General features: G+C 37.6%; 1 protein-coding gene across 1 annotated transcript; it reads right to left on the bottom strand.

The window, feature by feature from the left end:
• Positions 1 to 590: 590 nt before the first annotated feature.
• MTPN (myotrophin) lies at positions 591 to 16008 on the bottom strand. Its single transcript, XM_026722487.2, has 4 exons — positions 15882 to 16008; positions 7639 to 7752; positions 6595 to 6678; positions 591 to 3222 (listed from the first exon to the last, which is right to left on the bottom strand). Exons 1-4 carry the CDS (start codon positions 15951 to 15953, stop codon positions 3136 to 3138), a joined length of 357 nt encoding a protein of 118 aa, XP_026578272.1. The 5' UTR covers positions 15954 to 16008; the 3' UTR covers positions 591 to 3135.
• Between the last annotated feature and the right edge of the window lie 2113 nt (positions 16009 to 18121).

Here is an 18121-nt window from a genome sequence, read left to right as displayed (position 1 = left end):
GATTCACTCAACAATTTTGTCGACTCACTTAACAGACATGGCAAAAAAGTCATAAAATTGGGCAAAACCCATTTAACCACCTTGCTTAGCAATAGACATTCTGGTCCCAACTGTGGTCGTAAATTGATAACTACTTGTATTAATTAAAGTACTTAAAATGATTTTCATGTAATAAATATTTGGGAGTTGATGAACAATTTGAAATTTTGTGAAAGTGATGAGCTAAAGAGTCTGAGGACCCCTGGGCTAGATTAATGGAGAAATTACTGGCTACCTTAGAAATTTGTGATATGGAAGCGGCCAATATTTTGCTTCTTTCATCTATTCTTTAGGATAATTAGCTATCATTGTCAGAAGTTAAAATAGTCTCAATTTTTAACACCATCCCACAGGTTTCTTAATAAAGATGAACTTTCCAAAAACTTAAGAACTAGAAATAGTTTAACAATTCAAGAACAGTTGAACAATTTTACTTCTATACAGGATTTGTAAATTCCTTTGTAAAATGTCACATACAAAGCATTATACTGCATGTGCAAGACTAGAGAGAAAGGAATGTATAAAAGATAGAGGGAACAAAAATATTCAGATTTTTCTAACACACAAGTCAAGTTTATTCCATTCATTCCTGCAACACAAACATTGTATCATTTAGCAACCTGATGTCTATGAACCATGATGATAAATCAATCTGTGACAAAATGGTTACATTGTGGAAAAAAGTCAAATATCAAAATGCACAAAGAACTATTTCCCCCTATCACTGGGGTAGAAAGATAATTGTTTTCCCATTTATAAAATATAAGACTGTTCAGTTGAAGATTCTGCATGCAACACTGGAACTGCTCAACTAGGACATTCTATTCTTACCAGCTTCTTCTATTAATCAATTCATCTACTTAGTACTGTACTGAAGAAGAAAAACCAAGTCATGAAAGCAATGCCTATAACGAAGAGGAGAAGAAAGTTTTAAAATGGCAAATTATCTTAAACAGAAATCAGAAATGAAGGAGACTGATACTGCACTGGATTTCTAGATTGCTAACTAGTGCCAATGACTCCCTTAAACGGGGTTGGGATGGGATACTTCGAGACTGTTCACCAAGAGCTAATATTATCAGATCCTGAATTTTAGGATATAAAACACATTTTAGTACAAAATAAAAGAAAAAAAATCTAAAGTTAGCCTGATTTCTTAAATGAATAGCTGAGAAAGGGCAAATATATGTTCAATAACTCTGAACAAATAAGTATAAGACAGGTGTTAGGAGCTATTCACTGGAATCTACCTGTAAATGTGCAAGGAAAACATGAGCAAAAACAGTTGTGCGAAAAAAAGTGGGCAGGAAGAGGCACAAATGCTCCAACATATCTAATGAGGGAGGGTGAAAGGAGGGAGGGAGAGGGGGGAGAGAATGGAAGAAACATCTGAGCAAATGATAATCATAATTTATGCTTCACTAAAATAGAATAATATTTCATATCCCTTGAAGGCAAATGTCAACTAGGCCATGCCAATTAGGACAAAATATGTTTAATTTTAAAATTAATCTCTAATTCAATTTATTGGATTAATATCTTTCAGTTTATCACAGCACAAGAAAGTGAATATGTGATTATGTAGACTGTGCATGCAAAGTTTATTATTTTTATATCACATTTCTGCACCAATACAAAAATATATTACATAGATCTACTTTTAAAACAATCTTTGGAGAATAAAGTTTATTCCCCATGGATGCTGGATAACCGATCTGAGTATAACAGGTGATATCTTTGATAAGGGACAAATAACATACAATTTAAGATGCAATATTAACATTGCTTAACATGTCCATTTCCCCACTTTCTTTTTCTCTGATGAGAGGATGGTACAATAGTAAATGTTAAAAAAATGAAAAGCTACATTCATCATATGAAATGTGCTAGACATCAGAACTTCCTAGATGACAGTCAACATTGCACTGCACACCTTGTTCAAAGCCAATAAAAATCTTAGTGGGAAGTTTTTACTATTATGATACAAAATGTACTGACTTTTTTCAATAAGAATATCTAAATGCTATTTGACCTACCATCCCAATCAAGATATTAGCATACTACAAATCCTTACCTGTGAATATTTTTAAAGCACTACATTGAAGACTTGTGAAATTACTTGTATGAACCATAATCTGTTACTGGGCAGTAGATGCAATCTGTCATTGTTCAGGACTATTTTATCAATTGTATATAATTTTGATCATTGTCTGATGCAATGGCTTAATAGTAAACCAAATCCCCTTTTAAAGGTACATGCATTTAACCAGATTAATGTGGCAAGGGTGATGCTAAGAGAATAGAAGCTCCTGCCTTCTTTAAAATGAAGTTAAATAGAGTCATTAGGATATTTTGAATTTAAACAGTGAAGGCAAAGCTACCATCTTCTAGTACCAACAGTTCTGGAACAGTCATTTTGATCCAGTGTACTTTACAATGTTCTAGGGAAGGGCACTCTAATTAGAAGTTTTTCAAAAGCTCTACTCCAGAAGTAATTGGTTTGCATCTTGGAAGGTAGAAAACCCATGATTTTAATTGTTCTTTCAGCACCTCTGCTGGAGATTTGCCCTGCTTGTATTATTTGTTCCTTGTTAATAATGACATTAAATTATTAAATACTGGGACATTATCAGCAAAACCCTTCAGCATTACATAATCTATTTAAGGCACAGGGACAGAACTACAGAAAAGCTATCCCACTGCCTTGCTTGTTAAGTGTCGGTACAACATGCTGGGCTGCTAATTACTTTTACATATTAGAAAATAAAGAACAGAGTTTCCATTTTACAAACTTTCAGCAAGTCATTTACAAGCTACATTACAGACCACATTCTTCTTCCCTTCCACAACATAAGTATACTTTTGCTAGAAATGGGGAAAATAGTTCAGGGTAAAAAGTCCTAAAGAGATACCAATTATATGTATTTCTACTCTCCAAACATGTTCTCTTTTTGATAGAGGTACCTAACTAGACTGATTTACTGTGTTCTTGCCCTCCCTCTCCAATATTTAGCTGAAGAAGCTGGAAGATACAAAGAGTGATAGACAGGCAGCAGTGTGAGGCCACAGGAGAGACATTAGATCTCAGTCCATCCGTCACTGAAGAAGAGCTTTGATTGCCTGATTGTCAGTGGCTTCAAAGGCAGTTAGTCCATCTGGCCCTTTCACAGTCTTATCAGCACCCTGTAAAAAGATAAGAACTGTCACTTTAGGAAAAACAAACTTCTTTGTTATATACCTGATTCTCCAAATGATCATCTGTGCAATCAGCCTGCAAGCTTTTTTGAACTTACCCAAATGCTGCTGAACAAAGGTAAAAAAAGTCCTTGCTTCATACTGTCAATAGGGTCTTTATTGTAACAGTGTGCCTATCTATATATTTTTCAATATGAATTACCAAACAAAACAATGGTATCATTCATTAATGTAAGCTCTTGGTCATTCCACAATGTAACAGTCTATTTGTCTAAAAAATTGAGATCCTGTGATGATTCTAGAGAGAAGAACAGAACACCAGCTATGAGCCATTCATTTAAAAACAAATGGGGAGAGGGATTCCACAATCACCCCGACCCCAAGCCCTGGGAGAATAAACAAGTTTGTAACCATTTCTGAAGAGATAGAGAGATGTGAACCTATAATAACCTTTTTGGGGAAGTACCGTTTCAGAGGGCAGGTACAACAGTAGAAGCATTAGGCATGCTTCCTGGGTCCCACAAGATGAAATTGTTTAATTGATATGTTAGCAGAGTATACCCATTCTGTTAGACTAGAAGGGCAGAGACGACTGGAGATAAACAGTCATAGACAGGCTTTATATCAGGGCTATCAAACTCACAGCCCCCGGGCCAGATGTGTCACATGCTGGCCATGCCCAGTTTAGCAAAGGGAGAAAAAGTCGTGATATGTCACGTGACGCTGCAAGTTTGACACCCCTGCTTTATATCATTAAAGGCTTTAAAGGTAGCAATCATCAGCACTTTAAATTGTACCTATAAACTAAGCTCATGAAGTAGCATGGTCAAATGAATGAAACAGAAGCCTCCTACTTGCCCATGCTGGACCAGCTGAAGCTTCCTGATGCCCTTGAGGACTCAAAAATGGCACATTACAGTAACCCAATTGTGGGGTGACCAAGACATGAATGTCTCAAAGGCTTCCCAGCCTAAGTACGGGCACAACTTGTGAAAAGGTTCTCTTTGCTGCAGCTGCACTTGCACCATAAAAAGGTGAGAATGCTTGAGAACACATAGATTATGCACAATTATTGAATGTATAACTATTTTGCAAATAATGCAATGTTTTTAAATTTGGGAGTGGGGGATTTTATCAGGATTGAACCTCAAGTCTGTTCCTCACCATCCAGACCCGAATAGCTTCCAGGCATTGTTAGAATTTTGACTCCACTGCTCAACTTGGGATTCAGATGTATAACTGGGTATCATCATATTAATGATATTTGAATTCAAACCAGGAGATGACTACATCCAATGGTTCCATATGGAAGTTAAGAAGAAGGGAAGAGAATCCTGAACTCTGTGTCACTGCACAAGTAAGGGACTGTGGGCATGATCTCTCCCATCTAGTCAACACCAATTGAAACTGGTGTTAGAAGGAAGATTACCACAAATGGTTCCTCCCATGCCCAACCTCTTAAGCTGTTCTAAAAATATACTGTGCTGATAGTATTAAAAGCCACTGAAAGATGGACACACAAGCTCCACCATGGGTTCCACCAGAAGAAACTAGCAAGAATCGCTAATGATGTCGTTGTACCAAACTGTGACCTGAAATTTGAGTGAAAAGGGTCCAAAATATCCATTTCCTGCTCTGGAGCTGGGCCAGACCATCCTCTCTTGCCTCAACCCAACTTGCCTAAAAAGGATAGGCTGGAGACTGCACAGGGATACTTAAGTCATCACAAAGGATCAATGAATCCAATGATGACTTGAGAAGGTACACTACAGCCTGCTTCACAACCCTACAGTTCGAATGACACTGGAAAAGAGACTTGATGGCACTGAAAAAAGTGACTTACAACTGGTCCTTGTACTTATGACCATTTTGGTGTCCCTGTTGTCTTGTGGTTAGAATTCAAGTGCTTGGCCGCTGGCATGTATTTACGATGATTACAGCTATTTGCAACTTTCTCAGGCATCTTCCAACAAGCAGTGACAATGGAGGAAGCCAGATTCATTTAATGACCACCAATATATGATTGTTTAATGATGGTTTGATATTACAATGGTGTCAGAAAAAGTAACTTAAAAATAACGTCCTTGAAGTTATAATGATCACACTACCTCGAGGCTACATGATCACAATTTAGGCCTTAGGCAACCAGCTCGCATTTACAATGGTTGCAGCATCTTGCAATCATGTGATTGTAATTTGTAATCTTTCCAAGCTGGTTTCCAACAAGCAAAATCAATTGGAGAAGCCTGTTTTGCTTAACAACTGATTCATTTAATGACCATTTGATTCACTTGACAATCATAGCAAAATGTTTTTGAAATTGGGTTAGATCATGCAATGATTTGCTTAGTAACTGCATCACTTAGCAATTAAAATTTTGATCCAAATTGTAGTTATATATTTATAATTTAGCATATGTGAACATAGACCAAATGCCTATCAGTAGTTCTCACCTGGTGTAATACCAAATGTTAGTCTGAAATAAGTTACATAATTCAGAATAGGATCAAGTGAGATTTTATTTTAGAAAGCTTGTCATTCTGTTCTTCTCTTTCTCTGTGTATGTATATGACAGAAATAATATAAAACCAAAAAAGAACAGCATGAGAAACAGTATCTGCCTTAAATGCTTGCTTCTAGACTACTTGGAAAAGAAGCCACGTTGAAAGAAACTAATGTTTTCTTTCCAGTATACTGAATTCAGTATTTGTACAGTTAGATATTTAACTATGATATCAAGACAGATTTTATTACAACAGAAAATGAAATCATGCCATCTTGTAATATGAAGAATTTTCAGGAGCCCCCTTTTTCCTTTGAAAAGTGGCTTTATACGAATGGCACTCATGCTTGAAATGAAACAGTGTAAAGTTACTACCTACATTGGCCTTTCTATAAAAATATATTTGAGCTAAAAATCTCTAAAACAATATTTTTCAAAATACCCTAAGTTTTGTAACACATATTTAATATATAGCACTTATATTTAATAGGATTTTTCCTATTTGCTTTTAGTTAATTGACAATATCAATATGAATAACCATTCACAGCATAAGCTCCATTTATGCTCTGCTAAATTAGCCCAATAATTTTAGAATAAAATAGAATAAACTTTGTTAGTCAATGCCTAATAAAAAACGATTCTAAAGATCAAACCTTGTTATTCTCAAACATTTCAGAAGCTTTGCACTTCATCAAATGCTTTCTTCTTTCCTTTCTCACCCTACTTCTTTGGTCCATCTGAATTTCTTTCTGATATCTACTCCAAATTAGGCATTCTTAAAACTTCTGACAAAAAAATCTTGAAAAATGAAATGAACTAAGTTGCTAGAATTGTCAGAACTATCACATATTCTCACCTTTGACAGAAGTAATTTCACACAGGACACATGATCTTCATAAACTGCTGAAAGAAGTGGAGTGATACTGTGCTTATCTGGAGCCTATAAAAAGAAAAAAATAAAGCTGTAAAAAAGCAACCCAAATTGATACATATAAGTATCACATTATTGGCAGGTTACATTTTGCTAAAATGTAAGTCAACAATGAGGATATAAAGAAAGCAAGTAGAAATTATCTTCTACAAAAAGTTCTTTATCTACAATATTTACTTAAAATTTGGATCAGGATATTGCTAGAAGTGGACTGACATACAAGAGTTCCTTTTGCTACAAATATTATCCATCCATATAGAAAGTCTTCAATGTGATTTAAGACTGGCTTGGGCAAAATTATTTAAATAATTTTGATTTGGCAGGGGAAGTTGCAGTGAAAAATCCATTGACAGGAAAAAGACAAGCACACTCTTTCCTAATGCAGCTGTTTTTCTCCTGTACCATTTCCCATATTAAAAGAGATCATTAGGCCTCATCATGAAAAGGCAACTTTTTTTCTTGTTTCAAACTCAAGCTTTATGAGAAGAGGGAATGCAAAAAAGAAAAGAAAAACGAGCAAAATGACAATCTTTAATCAAATAGGATACAGATATCCCACAAGTGATATATTCCAAGGTAAGGACAAGAAGATTGGGATGGTTATGAAAACCTCAACCAACTCCAAATATTCTGTTGGAAGTAGTGAAGTGCTTTAACCATCCAGATTAATCTGTTAGTTCCTTGTAATTGGCAACTAACAAAGAGATAGATAGATAGATAGATAGATAGATAGATAGATAGATAGATAGATAGATAGATAGATAGATAGATAGATAGATAGATAGATAATCCTATTCTCTTTTAATATTCTCCAATAAATAAATTTTTATACGGTAGTGCAACAACAAAATTAACACTTATGTCAAGGGCAACTATATATGCATCCCATTTTATGCATTTAAAACAGCCATATGTCTTAATCTAACAGATAAATGTATCTATTATATTGACTGATTTTATTCAACATACGTTAATATCAGCTCCCTTTAGTAGAAGAAAGTCCAGAATCTCAAGCTGTCCACAATCTGCTGCATAGTGAAGAGGTTTTCTCCCACCTTCCAATGTTCGGTTAACATCTTCACCCTATAGAATTAAAAAAAGGTTAATTATCCTTTGGTAAAATATCTTTTACTTCAACCAGTCATAACATGGAGGTCAGTAGTCTGAAAGTTCAGTCATGGCAACAAGACTTTTCTTGTTGATTCAAAACATTTCACTGTTTATCTAAGTAGCTTGTTCAGTCTGAGCAAATTGTTAGGAGGATTCCATATACACTGCTCAAAAAAATAAAGGGAACGCTTAAACAACACAATGTAACTCCAAGTCAATCACACTTCTGTGAAATCAAACTGTCCACTTAGGTAGCAACACTGACTGACAATCAATTTCATATGCTGTTGTGCAAATGGAATAGACAACAGGTGGAAAGCATAGGCAGTTAGCAAGACATCCCCAATAAAGGAATGGTTCCGCAGGTAGGGACCACATACCACTTCTCAGATCCTATGCTTTCTGGCTGATGGTTTGGTCACTTTTGAATGCTGGTGGTGCTTTCACCCTAGTGGTAGCATGAGACGGAGTCTACAATCCACACAAATGGCTCAGGTAGTGCAGCTCATCCAGGATGGCACATCAATGCGAGCTGTGGCAAGAAGGTTTGTTGTGTCTGTCAGCATAGTGTCCAGAACATGGAGGCGCTACCAGGAGACAGGCCAGTACATCAGGAGATGTGGAGGAAGCCATAGGAGGGCAACAACCCAGCATCAGGACTGCTACCTCTGCCTTTGTGCAAGGAGGGACAGGAGGAGCACTGCCAGAGCCCTGCAAAATGACCTCGTGGGCCACAAATGTGCATGTGGCTGCTCAAACGGTCAGAAACAGACTCCATGAGAGTGGTATGAGGGCCCAACGTCCACAGGTGGGGGTTGTGCTTACAGCCCAACACCGTGCAGGATGTTTGGCATTTGCCAGAGAACACCAAGATTGGCAAATTCACCACTGGCGCCCTGTGTTCTTCACAGATGAAAGCAGGTTCACACTGAGCACATGTGACAGATGTGACAGGATCTGGGGACACCATGGAGAACGTTCTGCTGCCTGCAACATCCTCCAGCATGACTGGTTTGGCAGTGGGTCAGTAATGGTATTGGGGGGGGATTTCTTTAGGGGGCCGCACAGCCCTCCATGTGCTCACCAGATGTAGCCTGACTGCCATTAGGTACCGAGATGAGATCCTCAGACCCCTTGTGAGACCATATGCTGGTGCAGTTGGCCCTGGATTCCTCCTAATGCAAGACAATGCTAGACCTCATGTGGCTGGAGTGTGTCAGCAGTTCCTGCAAGATGAAGACACTGATGCTATGGACTGGCCCACCCGTTCCCCAGACTTGAATCCAATTGAGCACATCTGGGACATCATGTCTCACTCCATCCACCAATGCCACGTTGCACCACAGACTGTCCAGGAGTTGGGGGATGCTTTAGTCCACGTGTGGGAGGAGATCCCTCAGGAGACCATCTGCCACCTCATCAGGAGCATTCCCAGACATTGTAGGGAGGTCATACAGGCACATGGAGGCCACACACACTACTAAGCCTCATTTTGACTTGTTTTAAGGACATTACATCAAAGTTGGATCAGCCTGTAGGGTTTTTTCCACTTTAATTTTGAGTGTAACTCCAAATCCAGACCTCCACGGGTTGCTAAATTTGATTTCCATTGATAATTTTTGTGTGATTTTGTTGTCAGCACATTCAACTATGTAATGAACAAAGTATTTAATAAGAATATTTCATTCAATCAGATCTAAGATGTCTTATTTTTGTGTTCCTTTTATTTTGGGGGGCAGTGTATATCCTCCAGGGAAGTTTCATTTCTCATGGATGCTGAGGCTGTAAAAAGCATAATTATCATTTCCAATGTTTGCTACTCAAATATATTTTAAAATAATATGCAGGGCCAAGTTTGCTCTAGGCAGTTATGTAGATAGAATTCAATACGGGCTATAACCTTATATTCCTTTGTACATCAGGGAATTGTTTTGAATTGCCATTGTTTCCTACAGTGGAACAGACACAGATTTTTTTACTTTTCTCCATCAGAACTCACAATACTTAGATATTTGAAATTTTGTTCTATTGCAACATTGACCAAATAAAAATTCTCAAGGAATGCTCTCAGTACGCTGTTTAGTTCCAAGCAAACGCAAAGTTCTAGTCAAAACCTGAACATACTCTGAAGATTTATCATTATCAGGACTTCTGAAGTACGAATATAGTCCTCAGCCCAGTATTCATGTTACATGTTGTCACCAGAAGAGCTCTTTCATCTTATATCTGGGAAGATTTTAGTTATCTAGCCATTACTAAGAAACAACAAAGGCGTGAAACTGGTGTTGCACCAAATAGTATTTAGGGGCATAATATCTAAAAAAAAGTAGTCCTTGATAGAAACTTGTTCCTTTCTTCTTGCTGGTCTTACAAATTAATGTGTCCATTCAAAATTATAGTGTGACATACCAATACTGCAACAATTGTGCATAGTCATAACTTTTTATATAAATACTTAACAATGAAATGATTTATATATTTAAAGATTTTAGCATTTCTGGCTAATATGAATTCTTCTAACATTCCTCTAATGCAGGGGTGTCAAACTCTATTTGAGGGCCACATCAGGGTTGTTTTTGACCTTGGGGGGCCAGTCACTCGAGGCTCAATTTTCAGCTGTGGCAGCCTCCTGCAACTCTGCCAATGAAAATGAAGCCTGGAAGGCCACACAAGGCCCTCCCAAGCTCCGTTTTTACTGGCTGAGGCACTGCGGCTAGTCCTTTGCTGTTTTCAAGGTGGGCCCGTGGGCCACATCTAAACACCCTGAGGGCCTTGAGTTTGACACCCCTGCTCTAATGTCGAACAATAGCCATTTTCCAGGAACATAGCAATTCCTTACAATATACTTTTCAGTGTGTCCTTCATTAACAGAGGACAGAACTAAAACTCATTGAAGCTGTAATGCTGGTTACTTTTTCTCGACTCAAAGTTCTAGAACTGATAAACATACTTTTTTATAGGAATTCAAAGGATTACAGATAATGCAGATACTCTCCTTCATATCCCAAATAATACCCTTGATAAAGTATAATAATTTAAATTCTTCTGTTCAGTTGCCATCTCAAACTGTAATAGGGAATTAAATGTTTGTCTTAATGCACTCTGGGATCAGTCCATTAAAAAGCACAATGAATAAATGGACTGATAAATCATTTAATTGTGTGACAGTAAGTTTATAATTTAAAATGCTTATTACTTTTCCTTGTGATGATTAAACAAAGCCAGATATCTTTGCTTTTGACTCTGCCTTTTGCATTTTCCCTATTGTTCCAGTAAATTATTTTCTGAAAACCGAATTCAATCAATTACAAAATATTCATCAGTAGAAATGCCTTCATCCCTTGAGGTTGCTATATGCATACTTTTTAGTGTGATGACAACCACCTACCCTAAAAAACAATACAATAGTATACCCTCTCTCATTCAATCCATTTAAAGGCTCTTTTAAAATAAATATTAACCCTTTCTTTCACATAGTAACATGGCACATTTCAGAAGTAAAAAAAATGAATGGAATTAATTAATCTTAAATTATTTTGATATAAAAATGTCTTAAAAGGGCTTATAAAATGGCAAGGATGGGACTGCATACATACTGCAATTGCAATAATTTTACTTGTCAAAAATATAAAATTCTAAGGTTTTAAAAGACAAAAATGTAGAAGGGGAATGGACATCTAGCTAAGTGGTCTTTGCATTGTCCTAGTACATATTTTATAGTATATAAAAGCACTGCTCTCAGAAAGAGTATTTGGAGGAGCTGAATGCTTGGAGAAAACTATTGGAAAGAACAGCAGGTAGTTTTGAAAAAAATATCAGCAAAACTACATATTAAGAGACAATGCTACTAAGTAAAACTTCAGAGGGCCTATTCTAACATAATGTATCACAATGGATCTCACTAAGACTAGTAAATGTACCAAAAGAACACAAAACTACAATTCCTCTTCAGTTTGGACTTTCAATTTCATATTCATTTGGGTGAGGTAATATAATTTGAGGTATCAATATGCTGATAACATCGATATTCATAACAAAAGTTCAGACTGTAAGCGAGATGTTGTCAATGTCCAGTTTTAATATTTGGAATCTATAAGTGTCTGAACGGAAGATACAGACCAAACTAATAAGATGTGGTTACTATTTATTTATATCCCAGGATTTTCTATCATTTGCAGTGCTAGAGGCAGGAATGCTTTTTGAAAGAGCAGGTTTGTCTAGGACAAATAACAGCTGGAGAAAACAGCAGATGAAAGCTATGGCTAGGGGACTTTGCCCGGATTTATCTGGTGATCAATTACTCCCCTACAGGTAGTCCTCACATAACAATTGGGACCAGCAACTCTGTCGCTAAGCAACAAGATTGCTAAATGGACAACAGGTCTGAGACAGACTTACCTCACTTCTGCTACAGTCATTAATCAAGACATCATGTGATTGTGATTTGTGACCAGCTTCTCTACTGACTGCTTCTCAGAAGCTGGTACTGAAACACACAAATGGGGATCACATGACACAAACACCTGCCAATTGCAAAGTCCTAAATCTCAATTAGATGACTACAGGGATGATGCAACCATTAAGTATGAGGACTGGGTATAATTTTTTCAGCCCCAATTGTAACTTCAAATAGTCCTAAGCAGTTAAGTGAGGATAGTTGCATCTGATGCAGGCGGACCTAGCTACAATGATTCATGTCCTATTACCACCCAATTAGATTACTGCAATATACTTTGAATAGGGCAGCCTTTGAAAAATATTGCTGGGAACATATAACACCAATTTGGTATTCCTGCAGTGGTCACTGCTAAGTTTGAGTATAATTTAAGGTTCTTGCATTAACCTATGAAGGCCTTCATGGATATCTATAGGATTGCCTTTGCCCAATTACATCAGGCCAACCTTTCATATTTTCTGTTAACAGCTACTTATGATTCCACACTTCCAGAGTGTAAGGAGAGTCAAGATTAGATAGTGCAGTCATGGAATAATTTCCCAATGGTGATCAAACTGACCTTCTTCTCTATGGATCTTTAGAAGGCTACAGTATTAAAAACATAATTATTCTGGAGAACATATTCATGATCTTGCTATTGTAATGTTTTTTATTATTTCACTTTTTTATTACATTGCCATTTACACTGGTGTTATGAAGTTGTTTAAATTATCATTTTGCTATATTCAATCTAAGTCACCAAGTCATTTGTACACAAAGTATTAATAAATGTAATAAATCAATAAACAACTAATTCACACATGCTATTGAAGGATTTTTCTCATTATTTCCTTGTTTACCATGTTTTTAGGACCTTTGTTTAAAATGATAAGAGCCACTTTAGGAAACAATAAATCTCTGAAAAGCAAGACATTTTTCAAGAAACTAATAAAATATAGGAAGATATATACTGTTCTGCCAGAGAAATATTTCTACACAACTCACATAAATTTATGTGTTATATTTGAAGATATACTCTCTAGTTCATATTCCTCTGCACAAATAATTCTAAAGTACACTAAAGACTGTCCATCTTCAAAGGCTATTTGAATACCTTCAGCAAAAGACAGCCCATTCATCTAATTGATTCTGTTGCTTATTACCTTATGGCATTGAATTTTTCCTAACATTCAACCAAAATTTATCGGTTTGCAAACCCTACAGATCTAGGTTTTGTCTACTCAGGGAGCAAAGAACAAACTGTTATCTTCCTCTGTATGACAGGGTATCAAGTATTTGAAAAATGCCATCAAATCTTAATTCTGAGTTCTCTTTCTCAGGCTGCTCATATTCCATTAAAAAGACCCCAAGTAATTGAAATACGCTTGTGACTATCACTGTAAGTGGCTTCAGATCAATTTCTTTACATTTCATTTAAGGTCTAGAGCTGACAGAGGTCTAGGTATAGAAAATTACATTAATTTATCTAACCACATATTTTTAAAATGTAGTGTTTTAGACAAGTGTGCTCACTATTTACCATTATGTTTCATAACATCCATCTTAACATAAAATTAGAATTCCATATGGAAATGGAAATTTCGTCTCCATTTCTTTAGGCAATTTGGGGGAGAAGTAGAGTGTATTAACTTTTTAATGCTGCATGTGACTATCTCCAGATTAAAAAAAAAAAAGTCCACAGTTGACCCATTAACAGAGAACAACACTTCTACATTGGAATGTAGTGTTGCAATAGGGTTATAATTACAGGGTAGACGATGTACCACCATCACTCAAATTGATATTTTAGGTTATATATAGCTCAGTGTTATTCTGTGGTAATATGGACAAGCAATAAATCTGATTAATATATAAATATAAAACTGCAATACTCATTCCAATACTATTCCTATTGCACCAGGTTATTTTCTGACATGATGTAGTAGTAGTAGTAGTAGTAGTAGTAGTAGTAGTAGTAGTAAAAAGTACTTTTTCCATCTTCTTGGAAAATGGATTGGAGAAATACTCCAATCACATTACAGAGCAAAATTTGCGTTTAAACAAAACTATAAAAGAAAAAAAATCCTATTTGGTATGCTATTTTTGCTCTCAAGTAATTCTTAAATTTTCAATATGAAAAATAATCTTAAATTGGAGAAATTATGCCTAGGAAAGGCAAGGATTTCCCATTCTATTTTTTTCTATCCAAGCAAGATAAGTCCTTCTCTATTCCCTCCTACAAAATCGGGATAATTTGTATAGAGAATGTTTGATCCTAAATTTTATGAAACATTACTGTCTCCCATCCATTTCAAAACACAAAGCCTTGCCTTCTCCAGCCTCAATTGTCCTACAGGTTGGTAACCTGTCAATAAACTGCAATTCTGAAGTTCAAAGTACTTTAAAAAACTAGTTTCTCTCATGAGTTAATCGCTAGAAGGACTTAACAATGCAATTTCACTGATAAACACTTGGGAGTTGGGAAATAATCCAAGGCTACTCAAAGTTTTGAAGCCACAGGTGGAAAATCAGCAACTCTTTCAACTATCTTTTTCCAATTAGAAAACTGTTTTCTGACTCAGCTACATTATTCTCAGTACTGCATGACACAAATTGAAATCTGTGCAGATTGGTTTTGTCGCCATAAACAGAAAAGCAACACAGTAGTAGAATCCTTCTAATATGTTGTCTACTGACTTTCTAGTGAACAGTACATTCCATTCTGCTCCTTTTCCTCCACCAATCATACAGATTTTGGGTTCAATGGAGATTGAAACAGAAAATAAAAACAAACCTTTTTCTATCACATAGCAAATGCATTACCAACCCTTGTTAAAGGGGATTAACCCTTAGCACTCTTTAACTACCCATCTAAACGAACTGAAGTTATTTTAATCCCTTCTCTTCTCCCATTTCTACATCACCACCTTCAATTTATTAAAGCAACAAGTTTAACAGGAAGTTGCACCTCCGAGCCTGTCCTTTTCATCTTTGTTATATTTTGTTTTGGGGGGGTTTCGGTGCCTAGTACACGATTCAAATACAAATCAGGAGACAGGCATGCCTGTAAATGAATTATAATTTAGAACAAGGGTGTGGCTCTTCGCAGTCCCAATTAAAAAAAAGAGAGTAGGGATGCGCTAATAGTCCTGCTCAAGGCACTATAAGATCAACCAACAGAACCAGCCTTTGAAGACCCTGGCTAATAGCGTGTGAATGACAGCCAACACACCTCAACGGAGCCGAAGGAAAGAAGGAAGGAAGGTGGGTGTGGACCGGCCGTTTTCCCTGGAGCCGCGCGACCATCTTTCAAGGCCGCCTCCTCTCGGGGAGCTTATTCTGGATGAGGCCCCTCCGACTGAAATTACTGTCAAGACTCAATAGCCCCCAAGGGACGAAAGAACCTCACGAGAGAGGCGGTGGGCCACTAAGGAGGCCTCGCCCACCCACTCGCCCGTACAGAGGGCGCCTCAAGGCAGGCCCGAGTCCCACCTGGGCCTTCTAAGAAGGGAAAACGCCGCCCGGAATGGTTGTGTGTGTGTGTGTGTGAGAGAGAGAGAAAGAGTGAGAGAGAGAGGGGGACACCCCCTTCCCTCCAGCGGCCGCCTCAAAAGGGGCAAACTATCTCCAGTCACGGGACTTCCCAGCCCGGCTTCTTCCACCTTACCTTGGCCACGTAGTCTTTCACCTCGTCCAGGTCGCCGTTTTTGAGGGCCCACATGAACTCCTTGTCGGACATAGCGGCGGCCGCCCTGACCGGGACTCGGCGCCAAAGGCCACAGTACCGCTCGGGCGAAGGGGCGGGGCGGGGCTGTAGAGGAAAAGGGCGGCGGCGGAGGAATCGACGGTTAGGCCGCTGTCTCTCGTGGGAGGAGGGGCGCGAGGGCGACGGTTACGCCTCCAATAACAGGCACTCTGGGCGCGAGGAGGCCGGAAAAAGGGAAACGCGACTAACATGGAAAAAAAAAAAAGGTAGAGGGGCGGGTGTAATTAAACCACTTGGTCTCGCCACACACCGCTTCCGCTTCCGTTCTCCATTCGCTTTTTTTTTTTTTCACCCACACCCACTAGTTGAGGCTAGGCAAGTACGCATGAGTCAAAACTTCGTTGCCCGGCTGCAAACGGCTTCCGTAGGCTGCGCGGAGCGGAGTGGCCGAGGGGAAAACCGGAACTAGTGCATCTGCTCTTTTGATCCCTGAAGGCTTGAATAAGTTCAAAGACGCGGTTACTTAGGAAACGTAGTTGGGCATGCGTGGAAGCCCAACTTCGTCTATGGGACGGAGATTGTGACGTTGAGTTGTCAGGAGTGTGGCAAACCTTACATTACGCAATGGGCTTAATATGGTGGCTTACATCCTGGATTCTAAGGGAACCTAAACGATGTTTTTCAATTTCAGCCTTTTTTTAGGATCTGTGGACTTCCGACTCCAAGAATTCCTCAGCCAGATGAGGAGCTGAGAATTGAAGTCCACGCATCTGAAAAGTTTCTTGACGTTTAGGTTGCAAATTGGCAGTTGTATAAAAAGGGAGAAATTAGAAGCCCAGTAGTCTTTTATTTTCAAGATTTGCTTTGCTTATCTAGTTTTTAATTAACAATTTTTTAAAAAACTTACAATATAGCTGAGGCTTTAACATTATCAGCTCAAGACTAAAACCTTTGTGGTACAACAAAAACATTATGCAATATGCAGATTTCCACCCCTCTTGTCTAAACTAAAGTATATCCATCCAATTCTGGATGAAAAATACACCCTGAACTGTAATATTGATAGAATACTTGTTTCTCTGGGCTTTATTTCCAATACAAATAGTTTTTGACTTTCCAGAATTGGGACCAGAATTTTTGTTACTAAGGAAAGTGGTTAAATGATTCACACCCATTTTTTGTCATGGCTTAAGTGAATCACTTCAGTTATTGAGAGAATAAGGCGGCTATTAAGCAAAACTGGCTTCTTTCATTGCTTGTTGGAAGATGGCTGGAAAAATTGTAAAGGGTGCTCATGTGACCCTAGAATACTGCAGCCAGTGTAGATACATTCTGGTTGCCAAGCATCCAAATTCTGATTACATGACTGTTGGAATGCTGTGATGGTTGTGTGAGGACCAGTCTTAGATTTAGACTTAGAATAATTTTATTGTCACTTTGAATGTACACTAATCGGCATACATTAAAATGAAATTACATTGCATATAGCTCTCAAAGGGTCTCCTCTAATATAAATATAAACATGATTAAATAAATAAATCATGTACCCACATATATTTTATGGCATGGAGAAACAACACAGTCTAGCTTGGATGTATACATGCATATGGCGAGAGAAACAAATCTTGCAAGTTTACCAGATGGATGGCATTGAGAGCAAAGCTGTTACAGAATCTGGAAGTCCTGCTAGAAATATTTTGAAACCTCCCAGAGGGGAGGAACAGAAACAGACCATGAAGTGTGTGTGGGGGGTCTCTAACAATGCTTTGAGCTCTAAGTACATAGTGCTTATAAGCAGCATCCTGAATAATGGGAAGTGAGTTTCCTATAATCTCGGCTGTCCATACCACTCTCTGTATGGACCTTCTATCTGAGGCACTGCTGCCACCATACCAAACACAAGTACTCTCTTCAATGTACTCTTTTGTAAATACTACAAATTTATATATTTGAATATATCCACATTATTAGAAGAAGATGTTATTAATGCTAAGTCTTATTAATGAAAGATAACTGTGTGACGAATCCTTGGGGTATTCCATTTATTTATTCTTTTATATTGTTAAACCTTGAAATGTAAAGAGCTGTAAGTGTTTTTAAAACAAAAACCCTTGTCAGGGTTTAAGTACTCATTAAAATTAAAAATGCCCAAACCTATTACATGTAGGTAAAAACCCATCTCTTCTCTGAATAATTATTGA

Source organism: Pseudonaja textilis, chromosome 5 (assembly GCF_049901715.1).
Source record: "Pseudonaja textilis isolate UNSWEBS1 chromosome 5, rPseTex1.2, whole genome shotgun sequence".
Lineage (NCBI taxonomy): Eukaryota > Metazoa > Chordata > Lepidosauria > Squamata > Elapidae > Pseudonaja > Pseudonaja textilis.
This window is presented reverse-complemented; position numbering and strand designations above follow the sequence as displayed.